This window comes from Leptodactylus fuscus, chromosome 2, assembly GCF_031893055.1.
Source record: "Leptodactylus fuscus isolate aLepFus1 chromosome 2, aLepFus1.hap2, whole genome shotgun sequence".
In the NCBI taxonomy this organism is placed as follows: domain Eukaryota; kingdom Metazoa; phylum Chordata; class Amphibia; order Anura; family Leptodactylidae; genus Leptodactylus; species Leptodactylus fuscus.
Genome location: NC_134266.1, coordinates 200,458,812 through 200,477,579, shown reverse-complemented (window position 1 = coordinate 200,477,579; position 18,768 = coordinate 200,458,812). Strand labels below are relative to the sequence as shown.

At 41.0% G+C, this 18,768-nt stretch overlaps 1 protein-coding gene across 2 annotated transcripts in view; it reads left to right on the top strand.

The window, feature by feature from the left end:
- Positions 1-18,768, top strand: part of PIBF1 (progesterone immunomodulatory binding factor 1) — a 115,269-nt gene that overhangs the window by 24,077 nt on the left and 72,424 nt on the right. For both annotated transcript variants that reach the window (XM_075265419.1, XM_075265420.1), the window contains exon 7: positions 4,352-4,450. In XM_075265419.1, the coding sequence (XP_075121520.1) occupies positions 4,352-4,450 (99 nt within the window). The remainder of the gene's footprint in view (positions 1-4,351; positions 4,451-18,768) is intronic.

The following is an 18,768-nucleotide window of genomic DNA, read 5'->3' as shown; positions in this document are numbered from 1 at the left end:
AAACTTTATACTGGTATTGATAGAAGGTATATCCCTCCATTATGCATCTAACTCCCTGCAGTGGATATCTTACTGCTAGTTAAAGGAATTTCCTCGGTTTTCAAGAACATTGGCTGAGTATAGGCAATGGTATAAAATAAAGATAATAATAAAGAAAATAATCTTTATTTGTCGTTTGAATGAATGGTCCTCACATGCAGTTTGCATGTCTGACTGATTTTAACTCTGGAGAACCCTGTACTAGCTGCAGTGTAATATAAACAGGGGTGTCTTCATTCACAGACTGCCTGTGTGATCTCCCTTTAATACAAAGGAAGAAGATGGACCTGCAGGAACTATAACAGACATTGTGCTGCATTGTAATATCTGATGCAACATGAATGATTGAGGGGCATGAAAGGGTATTCATAGATGGGTAGTAAATAGAGATGAGCGAACACTAAAATGTTCGAGGTTCGAAATTCGATTCGAACAGCCGCTCACTGTTCGAGTGTTCGAATGGGTTTCGAACCCCATTATAGTCTATGGGGAACATAAACTCGTTAAGGGGGAAACCCAAATTCGTGTCTGGAGGGTCACCAAGTCCACTATGACACCCCAGGAAATGATACCAACACCCTGGAATGACACTGGGACAGCAGGGGAAGCATGTCTGGGGGCATAAAAGTCACTTTATTTCATGGAAATCCCTGTCAGTTTGCGATTTTCGCAAGCTAACTTTTCCCCATAGAAATGCATTGGCCAGTGCTGATTGGCCAGAGTACGGAACTCGACCAATCAGCGCTGGCTCTGCTGGAGGAGGCGGAGTCTAAGATCGCTCCACACCAGTCTCCATTCAGGTCCGACCTTAGACTCCGCCTCCTCCGGCAGAGCCAGCGCTGATTGGCCGAAGGCTGGCCAATGCATTCCTATGCGAATGCAGAGACTTAGCAGTGCTGAGTCAGTTTTGCTCAACTACACATCTGATGCACACTCGGCACTGCTACATCAGATGTAGCAATCTGATGTAGCAGAGCCGAGGGTGCACTAGAACCCCTGTGCAAACTCAGTTCACGCTAATAGAATGCATTGGCCAGCGCTGATTGGCCAATGCATTCTATTAGCCCGATGAAGTAGAGCTGAATGTGTGTGTTAAGCACACACATTCAGCACTGCTTCATCAAGCCAATACAATGCATTAGCCAGTGCTGATTGGCCAGAGTACGGAATTCGGCCAATCAGCGCTGGCTCTGCTGGAGGAGGTGGAGTCTAAGGTCGGACCTGAATGGAGACTGGTGTGGAGCGATCTTAGACTCCGCCTCCTCCAGCAGAGCCAGCGCTGATTGGCCGAATTCCGTACTCTGGCCAATCAGCGCTGGCCAATGCATTCTATTAGCCCGATGAAGTAGAGCTGAATGTGTGTGCTAAGCACACACATTCAGCTCTACTTCATCGGGCTAATAGAATGCATTGGCCAATCAGCGCTGGCCAATGCATTCTATTAGCTTGATGAAGCAGAGTGTGCACAAGGGTTCAAGCGCACCCTCGGCTCTGATGTAGCAGAGCCGAGGGTGCACAAGGGTTCAAGTGCACCCTCGGCTCTCCTACATCAGAGCCGAGGGTGCGCTTGAACCCTTGTGCAGCCTCAGCTCTGCTACATCAGAGCCGAGGGTGCGCTTGAACCCTTGTGCACACTCTGCTTCATCAAGCTAATAGAATGCATTGGCCAGCACTGATTGGCCAGAGTACGGAATTCGGCCAATCAGCGCTGGCCAATGCATCCCTATGGGAAAAAGTTTATCTCACAAAAATCACAATTACACACCCGATAGAGCCCCAAAAAGTTATTTTTAATAACATTCCCCCCTAAATAAAGGTTATCCCTAGCTATCCCTGCCTGTACAGCTATCCCTGTCTCATAGTCACAAAGTTCACATTCTCATATGACCCGGATTTGAAATCCACTATTCGTCTAAAATGGAGGTCACCTGATTTCGGCAGCCAATGACTTTTTCCAATTTTTTTCAATGCCCCCAGTGTCGTAGTTCCTGTCCCACCTCCCCTGCGCTGTTATTGGTGCAAAAAAGGCGCCAGGGAAGGTGGGAGGGGAATCGAATTTTGGCGCACTTTACCACGCGGTGTTCGATTCGATTCGAACATGGCGAACACCCTGATATCCGATCGAACATGTGTTCGATAGAACACTGTTCGCTCATCTCTAGTAGTAAAGAGTTAAGTGCAAGGGTTACCATGTATAAAAGTTAGGAGCGGTGGGCATAATTGTGTCATTGGCTTGACACTTAGAACTATATATAACTAGCATGGCCTACTAATAAAAATGGTGGAAATGACATAACTGGTTTACTCGGGATATTCAGCTAAAGCTTAAAATGTGCTTTCTAATTGATTTTGCATTTGCTATATTATGTGCATGTCAGATTTCTTTCTGGTCTTTTCTTGTTATGTTGGTGTTTTGTGTAGCATTGGAGTCCTAAGTTTTAAACTGGCCAAGGACAATATCTGCAAGGAGTTTGTATGTCTTCCTGATGTTTGTGTGGGTTTCCTCCGAGTATTCCAGTTTAATCCCACACTCCAGAGACATACTAATAGGGAATTTAGATTGTGAGCCCTACATGGGACAGTAACTGACAATGTCTATAAGACTTGGCGGAATATGTTGGCACTATACAAGTAAGATAAATCTGCTAGTTTTGGAGATGCCCTTTAAAAACTCACCAAATTTTGCTTCATTCTTATAGTTTTGAGGCTTAAACCACTTGTGAATCCACTCAGGGTGTGTCCCACTGAGGTCATCACTTTAACTTGTTGGGAGAAGTTTTGACATTTGCACTGTGTCTTTTTAAGAATGTGTCCGAATACGGAATTACATCAGCGCAACCTCCATTTTAATAGAATTAACAATGAGCTGCACTTGACAATAGGTGGTACAGGACTGAGCAGCGCACGACATGTCGGGGAAGTAGACGACTGCTCTTAATTACAGGCTTTAGGTAATTCTTTCTATTCACAGCTAACAGTCTATCCAGTTAATAATCTCATAATAAGCAGGAGATAGAAACTCTTCAGTTTCTATCTGCCTTTCAAGCTTATTTTCTTACAGTGGAGGACAGCTCCTACTATATAACTTGCATGAATAAGAGGATATCACAAACGCTAACTATATGCAATGTAAAGAAATGGTTATTATGCTGAATAATATTTTGCTTCTGTTCACGAAGTTTTACAGTGGTAAATGGGGATATACACTGGTTTATAGCTCCTAACATGAATGTGCATCCGCTGACAGCCATTTTGAAGTACACAGGTAAAGTATACAGGTTTTGTCTTGGGTCAACAAGGCACTGAATTTGTGCACAAGTATAAATGTGATCCTTGTGCTTTCTATGCCTGCTTAGATTAGTACAAGTGGAAGGGAAATGGTAGTTAGTCATCTAGGAAGCAACTAAGAAGAAAACAAGTATAAAGCAGTGAACACCTGGACTAGGGCAAGCATGTAGTCAATGTGTAAAGGTTCTGAGATCTGCCACATGGTTATCCTCTCCTTCCTATTGGTAATGGGCTATTATTTGTCAATTGACATTGCAATAAATTCCAAATAAAAGATAATGAAAAGAAACTAGAAGAAATCTCATCAAGACTAAACCTATGATTAAAGGGATCCTATCATTGGACACCCTTTTTTCTGACTAACACGTAGGAATAGCCTTAAGAAAGGCTATTCTTCTCCTACCTTTAGATGTCTTCTCCGCACCGCCGTTCGGTAGAAATGCCGGTTTTCATCAGTATGCAAATCCGCTCTCTCGCAGCACTTGGGGCGGTCCCCAGCGCTCAAACAGTACTGGGGGCGTCCTCAATGCTGCGAGAGAAATCTCCAGCGACACATCTATCTTCTTCTGGAACGCCCTCTCCCTGTGTCTTCTTCCGTCCTGAGTTTCAATCTTCTAGGCCTCGAGCCGACTGCGCATGCCCGGGCCACAAGAAAATGGCCGCTTACACCAGCTTACTGTGTAAGCGACCAAAAGAAAATGGCTGCTTACACCAGCTTACTGTGTATTGTATGTTTGTATTATGTATGTAAACTCTTCACAAATGCACAAAGCCATGGAAATAAGATCACCCACCAGTCATAAGGTGATGGCATATCCTAGTGACTTTTCAAGATTGTAGTATTTGTAAGATTAATATACTATATATTTGTAAATAGTGAGTCATTGCTAAAACAGACTGAGTTACTACATAGGTAGATTACTAGGTATATTAATAATACTTCATTTCCTATGACTGTGTAATTGTGATAATTATTAAATAGTTCTCTTGATTGCTTTAAAAAAATTTTTTTGCTTTTTTCTAGGAATTTAAGGGAGACAAAGGACAATGCTGTTTCTGAGAAAGAGCGAGCAGTGGCAGCCGAAAGAGAGGCGCTGGCTAAATATGACCAGATATTAGAACAGTAAGTGCTGGACTATGAGCTCCCCTTTAATTGTTGTGTGTATTGTGGTATATAGTTAATGACAAATTAGTGTAGTATTGTTATATCGGTTTACTATACACATGCTGGCACAGTAAACAATCACCCCTGATATACTATTGTTACGGGAAATGTTGGCTAAACATTCAGTTAATTTACAGTATATGAAAGCAGTGTACCCAGGTAAGAAAAGCTGAATATAATGTTAGTCAGTGAGATGGATTCTTTCTGTCTCTTGTATACATTTGTAGGCTACTGTGTATGTCCATAAATTACAGTTACTCCTATACAGCTTCCAGTTATACCAGTACTTCAACTCAGATATCAGATTTTTTATTTTGTTGTGGTTTTTTTTGCTGTAGGAACTAAATAACAGCAATGTTTAAAGAATTCACTTATATAAAGAATAGTGCTCCTGTTTCCATCAGATGTTTTAGTTGAGTCTTTAACACACTGAACTACAGTAAACTTAAAGGGATCCTATCTTTTAAACACAATTTTTTCTTCCTAACATGTGGGAGTAGCCTTAAGAAAGGCTATTCGTCTCCTACCTTTCCTTTTCTTCTCTGTGCCGCCGTTCGCCTGCAATCCCGTTTTTTCTCGGTATGCAAATGATCTCTCTGGCAGCACTGGGTGCGGTCTCCAGAGTCGACTGCGCATGCCTGCCAGCCACAAGAAGATGGCTGCTGTGTAAGTGGCCATTTTCCTGTGGCCGGTGAGCATGCGCAGTCGGCTTTGCCCGAGGTTTAGAAGTTTGAAGCCAAACCCTGGAAGAAGACCCGTTCCTGAAGAAGATGGAGGCAGCGCTGAAGAGTTCTCTCGCAGCTTTTGGAACGCCCCCAGTGCTGCAAGAGAACTCATTTGCATACCGGCAAAAACCGGGATTTCTACGGAACGGCAGCCTGGAGAAGACATCTAAAGGTAGGAGACGAATAGCCTTTCTTAAGGCTATTCTTACGTCATAAGCAGAAAAAAATTCAGTTTAAATGATAAGATCCCTTTAATGCTCAGGAATGGTGGGGCTAGTGAAAAAATTCCAACTGTGCTGGAATCAGTGGAGCAGGGCCTATTAAATGATGCAAAGACTGAACTTGGCAAGGTGCTCTTTAAGCCCCACACAATAAGGGTATGCGTAAACAGTGCTGATTTTGGGACAAATTCCACCTCACTTTCCCTCAGTTTGCCTCCCAATGTTTACAATGGGAGGCAGAAATAAAAGCAGGACACTGAATTAAATCTCTTGCCCAATCTTGCAGTGGATTCTGTGACTGATTCCTCTGCAGTGTCCACAGCCCAAGCCACTTTGCTGAAAAAGCCTATTCATTTCAGCATAATCTGCGAGTGGAAGCCTCAGCCAAGAGCTGAATCTCTGCTGTGTCCTTCCATCACATGAAGCCAGAGGGCTGGAAATGGAAGAGGAATTTGACAGAGGAAGTCTGCATCTCTAGTAGTACCCCATATTTAGTGCCCCCTAAAAATCCTGCATAATAAGTGGCAGTTTTCACTGCCCCCATATTGTCTTCCTTAGGGTATGTTACATATATAGTTACATAGTTGATGAGGTTGGATAAAGACATTAGTCCATCAAGTCCAACCTATAACCCTACAATCCCTACAGTGTTGTTCACACAGAGTTTTTTGCAGGCAGATTTTGATGTGGAATCTGTCTCAAAATCCACCTGCAATAATGTTTCCCATTCATTTCAATGGGAGTCTCTCGCTTTTTTTTCAGCTAGCAGGACAAAGCCGTGTATTCCATGGCTGAGTCAGCCGCGGCGGCTCGAGACTCCCTCCGATTAGGCCTATTCATTCGATATTGGCATCCCGTTGTGGCTAGCCACATGGAGAAATTACATTGCGGAAAAGGTTTGCGCCGTGTGAATATACCCTTAGAGTAACTTCATTCTTTTTTTGCAGGCAGAATCCACCTCAAAATCTGCCTCAAAAACAGTCTCCCAACTCTCCCATTCAGGAGCAGATTTTTTTCTTCTACCTGTTTTTTTCAGCTAGAGGAAAAATAAAGTGTCATGAAGCTTCTTTTCTCTAGCAGAAAAATCCGCAACAAGAAAATACTTGTTCCTGGCGCCCATTAAAATGAATTGGAGAGATAGAAGGCGTTATTTTTTTTTTTTATTTTCAAGGTGAATACCTTGAAAAAACTCTGTGTGAGCTTTTCCTTATTTGGTGGCCTTATAGGAGTAATTGTTCTCCTCTTACGCTGGGTTCACACCAGCGTTCGGCACTCTGTTCTCAGGTTTCCGTCTTCTGCATACAGAAGACTGAAACCTGTCATGCCGAGTCCGGCCGTGAGCGCCGGTCAGCGTTTTATGCTCTCCGCGGCAAAACCGTTTTTTTTTAAACCGGATAGAGTCCTGCATGTCCGACTCTGTGTCCGGTTTTAAAAAAACGGTTTCGCTGCGGAGAGCATAAAACGCTCACCGGCGCTCACGGCCGGACACTTTTCAAACCCATTCAAATGAATGGTTTTGAAAAGCTGCCGGCAAGTTTCCGTCTCCTGCCCTTTTTTTTGCAGGAAACGGAAACCTGCAGAACGGAGTGTCGGGCGCAGATGTGAACGAGCCCTTAGTGACCCCTCTCAGTGTTATCTTTATATGCCCCTTCCATTGCCAACATTTATATCTGCACTCAGTACTGATTCCCCCTTTGTTTCCCAGTCAGTAGTAATGCTCCTATTGTGCTGCTAGTCACTATTATTACTCCCAATAAATACTCCTATACAGGGATCCAGAGCCAAAAAAAAAAAATTTCTGGCACTTGACGATTATAGTTTTTTGCATATTTACTTTCTTAGGAATTCAAGCATTTATGAAGGAGTCAGGCTGTAGAAAAGTAAGAGTCAGGGTCGGCACGGTCTTCCAACTCCAAAGTCCTGCCATATAGAGCTGAAGCCAACCTATCAAAGTTGTAAGTCAACTAGCAGCAAGGCTATTGATGAGAATAGCATTAGAAGCCATGGCCGGACAGTAGCCAGAGATCGGAGTACAAAACTAGCGCGACACTGCTTATGGATATTGTTTTATTAGTTATTTACTCCTTCAGTGAACATTTTTCTCAGTACGATATTCCACTTGCACAACACATTCAAGTGTTACATGTGAAGGTGAGCCTATGTAAGTACTCATAACAACGCTATGTGATGATGCCAATGGGATGTTGTGTATACAAAGTGCATCAAGGGCAAGCCATGGATATAGAAACCAATACACCTTAGGATGTAAAATGATCATACAGTACTATATATCATTGGTGTATTTTCTTACAACCTACTGAGGACAGTCAGGGCTGCCCCCAGGTACATTTGGTACACTTAGTGCTGCATGTGACAAATTTTTGGAATAGTAGACTCAGTAACATTGTAGATGAAATGCTTATATATGAGTCTGATGAAATAAAGGCATTTATCAAGGCTTTGCCACAGGGTTTTTCTTCACGTAGTCTGGATGAACAACATGCCATAGCTTTTTTATTTCTGTATTCACTCTAGGTGACATTAAAGTTATGAAGAATAACCTGTGCATTCAGATTTTTTAAGACTCCTCTTTGCTGACTAGTTGGATCGTCTGTTTATTTTATATATGATGAAAAATAAGATACCACCCCAGCATGTCCGCCCTGTATATAATATCTCCTTGTATAAAAATCTGGATGTGAGGATTGTTAGCAGCAAAATAAAGAAACACCTGTACTGGTCACAGGATAAGAAAATATATAGCCACTTTCCAATGTGTGTTCATTATTGACTATGACCCATTTAAAGGGGTTTAACTCTTGAAGACAACACCTTTGGGATATGTGTGGCCATGTCTTCTCCCATGGTAATAACGGCATATGACCAGGAGGTTCCCTTTATGAAGTCTATAGGATACATGAATTAAAGGGCTTTTCTCACTATTGACTCTTAGGTCTCATTACTGGGTACCAACTACTGGTGACCCTGCGTAAGTCTTCTGTAAGACTTCTGGGACTGCAATCTCACACTTCCCATAACCACACCACCCTTATGTGGCACTCGGGCATTCTTCCCATTCTCCTGATTTTGGGATTCCCAGCAGTTGAACCCCCCATCAACCATGTGACTAGGGGAAAAACCCCTGTGTACTGTTGTAGACCGATCTCTAATACAAATATTTTAGGACTCATTAAAGACAGGGGCAGTTTCACTGGACTAAACCTATCTGACCTTTCTTTCAGTCGCTATAGCCTATCATTATTTTGTGCTCATATATCTAAACCTATAACTGTGACAAGGGGGATACCTTTTTTAGAGGATTTATTTATAGAATAAATATGGTTTCTACTTTCATTTAGAAGGGGTTCTCTACTGTAAGAGCAGTGAGACCTTGATAAATACTGCTGCAGGATGTTGTAATGGAGAATTCATTAAAGGGACCTGAATGTCTGACAAGAGATAATGCCACAGGTTATCTGCATTAGATTTCTAAGATTACCTAAACCTGGGATTTATTCAGATTACAATGATTGAAGTCAGGAAGGGTTTTTTTCACCTAAAATGAGGATAATTGGCAACTTATTTTTAAGAGATATTAAGCCGTCCTCTATTTAAATCCCTACTACAGGAAAAAAGGGTGAACAGGACAAATTTGTTAACCTCTCATGTCTGCATGCAAGTGTGCACTTTATATTTTAGTTCATTCTTTCAGGAAGTTAATGGTGAAAGTGCTTGTTGTGTTTCTTTCTACAGGGTTAGGCAGGGAGGTATGGATGCTTTGAACGGGGCGCCACACAAGGTAGCTTCTGACGAGCAGATACTCCCACTCTTTATCCACCAAGGTTATCCCCCACCTTGCGTGGCGCCCCGTTCAAATCATCCATACCTCCCTGCCTAACCCTGTACTTATTGTAATGAACTCCATAGTTTCCCTTTCTCTACAGCATTAGATACCTTGTGCCCTTAGTTTAAGCTTCATTGTTGCTGAATGGTCTGTGCCGTTATTCTAGCGCTTGCAGTCCTTATAGGGTTTCCCCACTTCATGTATTGGTGGCATCTCAATTAGATACAGTGGGGCAAAAAAGTATTTAGTCAGTCACCAATAGTGCAAGTTCCACCACTTAAAAAGAGGAGAGGCGTCTGTAATTTACATCATAGGTAGACCTCAACTATGAGAGACAAAATGAGAAAACAAATCCAGAAAATCACATTGTCTGATTTTGTAAGAATTTATTTGCAAATTATGGTGGAAAATAAGTATTTGGTCACCTACAAACAATCAAGATTTCTGGCTCTCACAGACCTGTAACTTCTTCTTTAAGAGTCTCCTCTTTCCTCCACTCATTACCTGTAGTAATGGCACCTGTTTAAACTTGTTATCAGTATAAAAAGACACCTGTGCACACCCTCAAACAGTCAGACTCCAAACTCCACTATGGTGAAGACCAAAGAGCTGTCAAAGGACACCAGAAACAAAATTGTAGCCCTGCACCAGGCTGGGAAGACTGAATCTGCAATAGGCAACCAGCTTGGATTGAAGAAATTAACTGTGGGAGCAATAATTAGAAAATGGAAGACATACAAGACCATTGATAATCTCCCTCGATCTGGGGCTCCACGCAAAATCTCACCCCGTGGGGTCAAAATGATCACAAGAACGGTGATCAAAAATCCCAGAACCACGTGGGGGGACCTAGTGAATGAACTGCAGAGAGCTGGGACCAATGTTACAAAGCCTACCATCAGTAACACACTACGCCGCCAGGGACTCAGATCCTGCAGTGCCAGACGTGTCCCACTGCTTAAGCCAGTACATGTCCGGGCCCGTCTGAAGTTTGCTAGAGAGCATTTGGATGATCCAGAAGAGTATTGGGAGAATGTCCTATGGTCTGATGAAACCAAACTGGAACTGTTTGGTAGAAACACAACTTTTCGTGTTTGGAGGAAAAAGAATACTGAGTTGCATCCATCAAACACCATACCTACTGTAAAGCATGGGGGTGGAAACATCATGCTTTGGGGCTGTTTCTCTGAAAAGGGGCCAGGACGACTGATCTGGGTACATGAAAGAATGAATGGGGCCATGTATTGTGTGATTTTGAGTGCAAACCTCCTTTCATCAGCAAGGGCATTGATGATGAAACGTGGCTGGGTCTTTCAACATGACAATGATCCAAAGCACACTGCCAGGGCAACGAAGGAGTGGCTTTGTAAGAAGCATTTCAAGGTCCTGGAGTGGCCTAGCCAGTCTCCAGATCTCAACCCTATAGAAAACCTTTGGAGGGAGTTGAAAGTCCATATTGCCAAGCGACAGCCCCAAAACATCACTGCTCTAGAGGAGATCTGCATGGAGGAATGGGCCAACATACCAACAACAGTGTGTGCCAACCTTGTGAAGACTTACAGAAAATGTTTGACCTCTGTCATTGCCAACAAAGGATATATAACAAAGTATTGAGATGAAATTTTGTTACTGACCAAATACTTATTTTCCACCATAATTTGCAAATAAATTCTTACAAAATCAGACAATGTGATTTTCTGGATTTGTTTTCTCATTTTGTCTCTCATAGTTGAGGTCTACCTATGATGTAAATTACAGTCGCCTCTCATCTTTTTAAGTGGTGGAACTTGCACTATTGGTGACTGACTAAATACTTTTTTGCCCCACTGTATATAAATGTTGAGTCTGTAAGATTCTGACCTCCAATGCTCCTTCTGCTTCTGCCATCCCGCTGTAAACCCATTGGTTTAGTGGGCAGTGGTGGATTCTAGCACTCCCTTTCTTTGGCTTCAGATTTTGTTTCTACCTTAATCATATTTGTTTCCATCTTGTGTGCCGCTAATGTTCTTTTTGGAATCCTTTCACAGTAGTCCTCTCATTTAGATGACATTGTTTTATGTAGGGGGTAAAAAAGCCTGAAAATAGAACAGGTACTCCCATCTTGACAATCTTTACTCCACATTGACTATTCAGTCAATGTAGCCAATCACATGCTGGTAAGTATGACATTGTGAGCGATCTGTATAGTCATTGTATCCAGCATAAAAACAATTTAATAGAAGTATTATAAGTCATCGTGTAAATGATCAGAATTTTTCACTAGCTGGAAATAGCTTTTGTTTCCAGTATAAATGTTAGGCTGAGAATTCCGCACATAAAAATGTCTTTTGAAGATTTTCTGAGGATATTTAATTAGTTTAATTGCATTTGCTGGTAAACAGTAAAACTGTAAGCTACTACCTGGATAATGATGGCACTCCAGTGATTTTATTGGAAGCGTGATTTAGTCTGGCTATTATCAGTCTTTTTGCTACAGTGTTTTTACCTTCCCTTTTGCAAAGCTTTCATTGAAATGGCTTTTAGTAATTAATCCATAATTAGCCCGAGATACATAACAACAGGAAAAGCTGATGGGGTCAGCTCCATGGCACTCAGACTGTGAAGCATTATCAGATGCTAAGACACAATAGAGGAGGAATCCCTGTTTTCAAGAGCTAATGTTTTTTAGCAGTCAGAGGTCCAAAGTCTTCTCTAGGTCTCAAGACAATTTCAAATGTTGAAGGGGGTGTTTAACCATACTGCATTCATAAAGGGAAAGGTGTAACCAAATGATACGGTTTTTATCCTCTCCTACTTTTATATGCCACTGATATGTTTTTGACCCTGGTACCAAGTTGTTATGCTATGACCTCCCTTGTCTTTGTGATGCCCATTAGTATTGCCACCAGATGGACATGGAGGGGGTCCGAAGAGTTAGATGTGGCTCCAGAGCACTGGTTTTACATGTACCATGAGTTATAAAGAAAAAGGTACCGTATATACTTGAGTATATAAGCTGACCCAAATATAAGCCAAGGCCCCTAATTTTACCACAAAAAAATGGGAAAACTTATTGACTCGAGTATAAGCCTAGGGGGGAAATGCAGCAGCTACTGGAAAATTTCAAATATTAAAATGGTCAGAGTTTTTGGGTGCAGTAGGTGCTGGGGAAGGGGAGGGGGTGTTTTGGTTGTCTGACTGCCCCTTCCCTGAGCATAGGCCTGGGATTTTTTCCCCCAGTTGGAATTCAGCCTGGATGAATACAGGGTATCTGCAGTGCTCCTATTAACCCCTTCCCGACGGAACAGGAGCACTGCAGATCCCCTATATTCAGTAGACAAGGCACTTTCAGACACATGGATACCTGATGTTTATGTGTTTCACAGTCATTTTCTTCTGTTATATGTATTCTAGGGAAAGGAGGGATTTAGAACTTTTACTTAATTTTTTTATTATATTTTTTTTAAAGCTTTTGTTTTTTCACTATTTTATGGGAGATTCTATACATTACTATTGCGGCTGGTCATAGACCCCCATCCCCACCCCCCCCCAAAAAAAAATAATAATAATAATAATAATAATAATATATATAAAAAAAATTTATTTGCTTGACTTGAATATAAGCCAAGGGGGAGCTTTTTCAGCACAAAAACTGCTGAAAAATTCAGCTTATACTCGAGTATATACGGTAGGTTGATAAAGTAGTATTCTATATATACCCTGATCACTAGAAGATGATACTCAAACTGAGTTTTAGTAGAAATGTATCCTTGCCAAACTTACAAAGTATTTCATCAATAGGGTAGACCCCTTCATATCACGTGACTGCCAGCCAGGGGCTGAAGAGTAAAGGATGCAGATAGTTCATTAATAAATTAAAGCAGGACGTCAACCCAACGATCTAATGGACTAATACAACTTCACCTCTGTTAACACCATGTCTAATATATATATATATATATATATATATATATATATATATATATATATATATATATATATATATATATACATACAGTATATTTATACACATGGACAAAATTGTTGGTACACCTCGTTTAATGAAAGAAAAACCCACAATGGTCACAGAAATAACTTGAATCTGACAAAAGTAGTAATAGATAGAAATTCTATGAAAATGAACAAATGAAAGTCAGACATTGCTTTTCACCCATGCTTCAACAGAATTTAAAAAAATAAAACTCATGAAACAGGTCTGGCCAGAAATGATGGTTCCCATAACTTAATATTTTGTTGCACAACCTTTTGAGGCAATCACTGCTATCAAACAATTCCTGTAACTGTCAATGAGATTTCTGCACCTCTCAGCAGGTATTTTGGCCCCCTCCTCATGAGCAAACTGCTCCAGTTGTCTTGGGTTTGAAGGGTGCCTTTTCCAGACGTCGTGTTTCAGTTCCTTCCAAAGATCCTCAATAGGATTTAGGTCAGGGCTCATAGAAAGCCACATCAGAATAGTCCAATGTCTTCCTGTTAGCTATTCTTGGGTGTTTTTAGCTGTGTGTTTTGGTTAATTATCCTGTTGAAATTCCCATGACCTGCGACTGAGACCACGCTTTCTGACACTGGGCAGCACATTCCTCTCTAGAATCCCTTGATAGTCTTGAGATTTCATTGTACCCTGCACAGATTCAAGACACCCTGTGCCAAATGCAGCAAAGCAGCCCCAGAACATAACAGAGCCTCCTCCATGTTTCACAGTATGGACAGTGTTCTTTTCAAGATAAGCTTAATTTTTGCATTTGTGAACATAGAGCTGATGTGCCTTGCCAAAAAAGTTTGATTTTTGTCTCCTCTGTCCATAGGACTTTCTCCCAGAAGCTTTGTGGCTTCTCAACTTGTAGTTTGGTTATTATTCATTTTGTCAGATTCAAGTTATTTCTGTGACCATTGTGGGTTTTTCTTTCATTAAACGAGGGGTACCAACAATTTTGTCCACTTGTGTATATTTATGCGTACTCTTATATTCAACAGACATATGTTTTGTTTTTAATTGTAGTCAGCCACATTTGCCAATTCAACGTCATCCCCAAAAAAAGTGGAATGAACCAAGTGTTATTGACAGGCTGGACCACTGCTTGCTTACATTTGTGGCATTTTCCTCTAATCAGCCCCTCATGTAATTTTTTTTTTATCCTTTGTTTTATTCCTATTGTTTGCCATAGAAACATTGCTGTTAAGAGCAGTTTTCTGATGTTCTATATTTGGGATAACTTATCAGTATCAGATTGGTGGAGATCCGAAACCTGGACCCTGCACTGATCAGCGGCTCTAGGCTGCCAATGGCATGAAAACCTATAAGTTGAGTGGAGCAGGAAGCAAAAGGCTCTGTCCAGCGTATAGTGGGCCTCGTCTTGGTAGTAACTCTGTACTGCAGTTCACTTGGGTTGCAGCGCTGCAGTACTCCATTACAGTCTCTATACAGTGGTCGGAGCCATCTATTTCCAGCTCCATCCACTTCTTAAAGGGATTCTACCATTAAAAAACTTTTTTCTGTGGCTAAGGGAGCGTTCACACTACCGTCGGTGTCCGACAGGTAGTGTCCACTCCTAGTGTCCGCTCAAAATCTGTCACGGACACTAGGAGCGGACACTAGCTGTGTCCGTGACACCTGTCATTCACTTGAATGGGCATCGGGTGCGTTCTTTTGCACTCCGTGCCCGTCCTTTCCTGTCCGCAAGTGAAGATGTCCGACTTCACAAGCGGAGAGAGGAACCTTGCATGCAGGGTTTTTCTGTCCGCTTGAGAAGTCGGACATCTTCACTTGCGGACAGGAAAGGACGGGCACGGAGTGCAAAAGAACGCACCCGATGCCCATTCAAGTGAATGACAGGTGTCACGGACACAGCTAGTGTCCGCTCCTAGTGTCCGTGACAGATTTTGAGCGGACACTAGGAGCGGACACTACATGTCGGACACCGACGGTAGTGTGAACGCCCCCTTACACGTCGGAATAGCCTTTAGAAAGGCTATTCGTCTCCTACCTTTAGATGGGATCTCCACCGCGCCGTTCCTTAGTAATACTGGTTTTTACCGGTATGTAAATTAGCTCTCTGGCAGCGATGGGGGCGGGCCCCAGCGCTGAAAATGCGATGAGGGCGTCCCCACCGCTGCCCGAGAACAGGATCCTGCGCCGCCTCCATCTTCTGCTGGATCCTCCCCTTCTTTCTTCAGCAGCGTTCCTCTGTTGGCTTTTACACTAGTAGAGCCAACTGTGCATGCTCACAATTGCGGCCTCCATTTTCAGCGCTGGGGCCCGCCCCCATTGCTGCCAGAGAACTAATTTACATACCGGTAAAAAACGGTATTACTAAGGAACGGCGCGGCGGAGATCCCATCTAAAGGTAGGAGACGAATAGCCTTTCTAAAGGCTATTCCGACATGTTAGCCACAGAAAAAAGTTTTTTAATGATAGAATCCCTTTAAGTTCTAAAGTCAGAGGCAGCCCAGAACAGTTGTTTGGAAAATTATTTACAAAATTTTGCTGCTTTTTGAGTGTTTTTTTTTTTTTTTTTTTTTGCTTTTTTATAATGAACACTATTCATACAACCTGTTTATAACCTACCTGTGTTTCAACATTTAACATGTGGCTTTGTGGTGATCGTAACAAATCCAAATGACATTTAAGATACCGCAGTTTCCCAATCTCCAGGCTGATGTAACTATTAAGATAAAGCACATGCTTATACAATGTGTCACATCAGATCATTTATGCCATAAACGTGTGAGGAGTTAACTTGTTTTGTTATAGATGTGCGAGTTACACACTGGAATGGTGTTTGTGGAATGAAAACGCCATTTTACTCAGTTACGTTATATATATAACTGGTTCTAGTGAATTACTAAGCACTTGAAGCTGGGAAATATGTGGCTTTAGTGAAGATATTGTTGCATATTAATGCACAACATCCTAATATGTAAATGAGCATGTATCATTTATTATAATAAATACTAAAGGACTGCTTACCTGGTAATGATAGCCTGTTTCATGGGGCATCTTGGCTGTGGGATCCCTGTGACCAGCTCATTGTTTAGTTGGTCTGGACAACTTTTCATTAGCGTGGTCACTCACTTTATAAATGGATAAATAATACCTTGTTTCAAAAGAAATGTAGGCTTGCCAACATCAAAGAGCTGAAACCCAACCATTTTGAGGGGAACTGCCCCGAGAAGGGCTTTTCCTAAATTTTCTTTTTAATAAAAGAAAAATCTTAAATCGCAAAGTTGGAATTCCTGAGGAAAAATTTTAAAACCAACTTTTTTCAAATGCTTTTTTTAATCGGAATTCTGAATATTATTTATTTAGATTTTGTTAATGTGTTATTTTGTTTGTATCTCCTGCTAACTTAGTATTATTATTATTATTATTATTATTATTATTATTATTTTGTCATTTTTGCACTTTTATGCCTTTTCTTTGGCAGTTGCTGTTACACAATCTTTTACTTTTCATCACTTTCATGGTTTATCATATAAAACATTGAACCAATGATCAGTGATGCAGAATATTGTCCGTTATTTTATTCATATGCCATATTTGATCATACTATGTTAAAGATGTCCTGTGTCATACTAAAGACATGTTTTGAATGCCTGTAGATCCTTACTACAGTTGTTGGACATGCCCGGCGTATTTCAGCCAAGCAAAGGAAGATTGCTCACATTCATTCAAGTGTGCTGCACTAAGCCAAGAACGACAGATGCTATATTACAGCTGAAATCGGGGACTGCATACAGTCACTCACACAGCAGTTCCTAAGGGCAATACAATAGACTTATTTACATCTTTTACATGTGTCTGGCAGTAAAGATGGTTCATATATCAATGTTACTTTCCAAAAAATTAGATGTGTGAATTTACACAAGCAATGGCTACATTTTATTTCATATTGATACTTATATCGCCAAGAAAAAAAATGTGGTGGTTACAGTTCTTTAGCCCACGCATCTTGTAAGTGATAGCCATGCATAAAATAAGGATGGTTCACAGAGACTGTAGGAACAGGCTGTAAGCAGCAAAAGGCTTGAAATTCCACATTTATATATAGAATATGTCACACATGACAAATTATTCCCATGTTTTCTTTACAAGTGTATTAGATATATTGGGCTGGTATGTAGTATCAATAGAAATACAGGAAAGAATGTTATCATGTTGCAGAAATGTGCTAAATTCAATTTCGCTTGTGCTAATTAAAGAAGTCCCACTTAGGAAGAATATATGGGAGATTCAATAAAGTAAAAGAGCTTGCTCATCTGTCAGCCAAGTCACTTGTGTATTAGTGCGAGGGATGCTAGATCACCCATAATAGCAGGGAAGGTAATCCGGCACTGGAGATCCAAATTCTGCTGCCTACACTCTGCCACTGTGCAGTATCTGGGACTTGTGTTTGGTTGCTGCACGGTTCTCACCATGTTCTAAAGCTGGTTTGATTCGCAGAGCTTTAACTCCTATATGGCACTTGCAAAGATATTATGTCATAGAAATAATAATAAAAAAATCTAGATCGATTTATATATTGCTTGCAGAGTGTTCTTGAGCTTCTGGTTTCCCCATTGTTGCTTGAAGACAGAAATACAATTTCACTCTGCAAGATGCTTGCTTATTGGGAGAGATTTATTAATATCACTTGCTTAAAGTTGCCGTTTAAGATGCCAGTTGTGTCTAAAATTGTCACAATTGCTTTATATGAATATATATGAAGAGGTTGGAAGTAATAGCTATGGGACAAACAAGAATTTGTCTAACAGCTATTATATGGCTATGGCCACTGTGGTGCCTTATAATTCATTTTAGCAATTTAATCCATAAACTGTATTTTTCTGTGTGGCAAGTTGTCTTCTCTACCATAATTAGGTACAATAAACTCACAAACCCAAGGCAGCGTGGATAACAACCGATTTCACTATCCAAGTGTCTTGTATTATATGTGTCCATTCTGATTATTACATAGCATGTCCTGATCAGATCGTCTTCATGGATCCAAGACCTCCATTGAAATCAATGGAAAGGTGAAAAGCAGGAGACACCTCTCTTACAAAATCCGGTAGTTTGCATGAAGCCTGACATAACTCAAATTGAACAATGATACCTTCCTTCTAGATGGTTGGAAACCTCTGAATTTTCTGTACATATATATCCATAAAAGAGCAACATATACGGTATATGGTTCATACATACATGCTATCTAATATTTCTTCCTGTACATAATGTAACCTAAAACAAGATAAACTGAAACAAAGGTTTCGTCTAACAAGTTGTTATATCAGCTAATGAAACAAACTGAAATGTCCTTATTGATCTCATTGAACCGGAATAGTCCTTGTCATTTCTGAAATATGTTCCAGTTCTACATGAATGCTTTGGAGATCTTGTATTTCCTTGGTCGGGGTGACTCATTACTTATATTATTGCATAGTTTTATAGATCAATATGTTCATGTGTCTGACAACATTACATGGATGCCAAACTCTAAAATATGACCATCT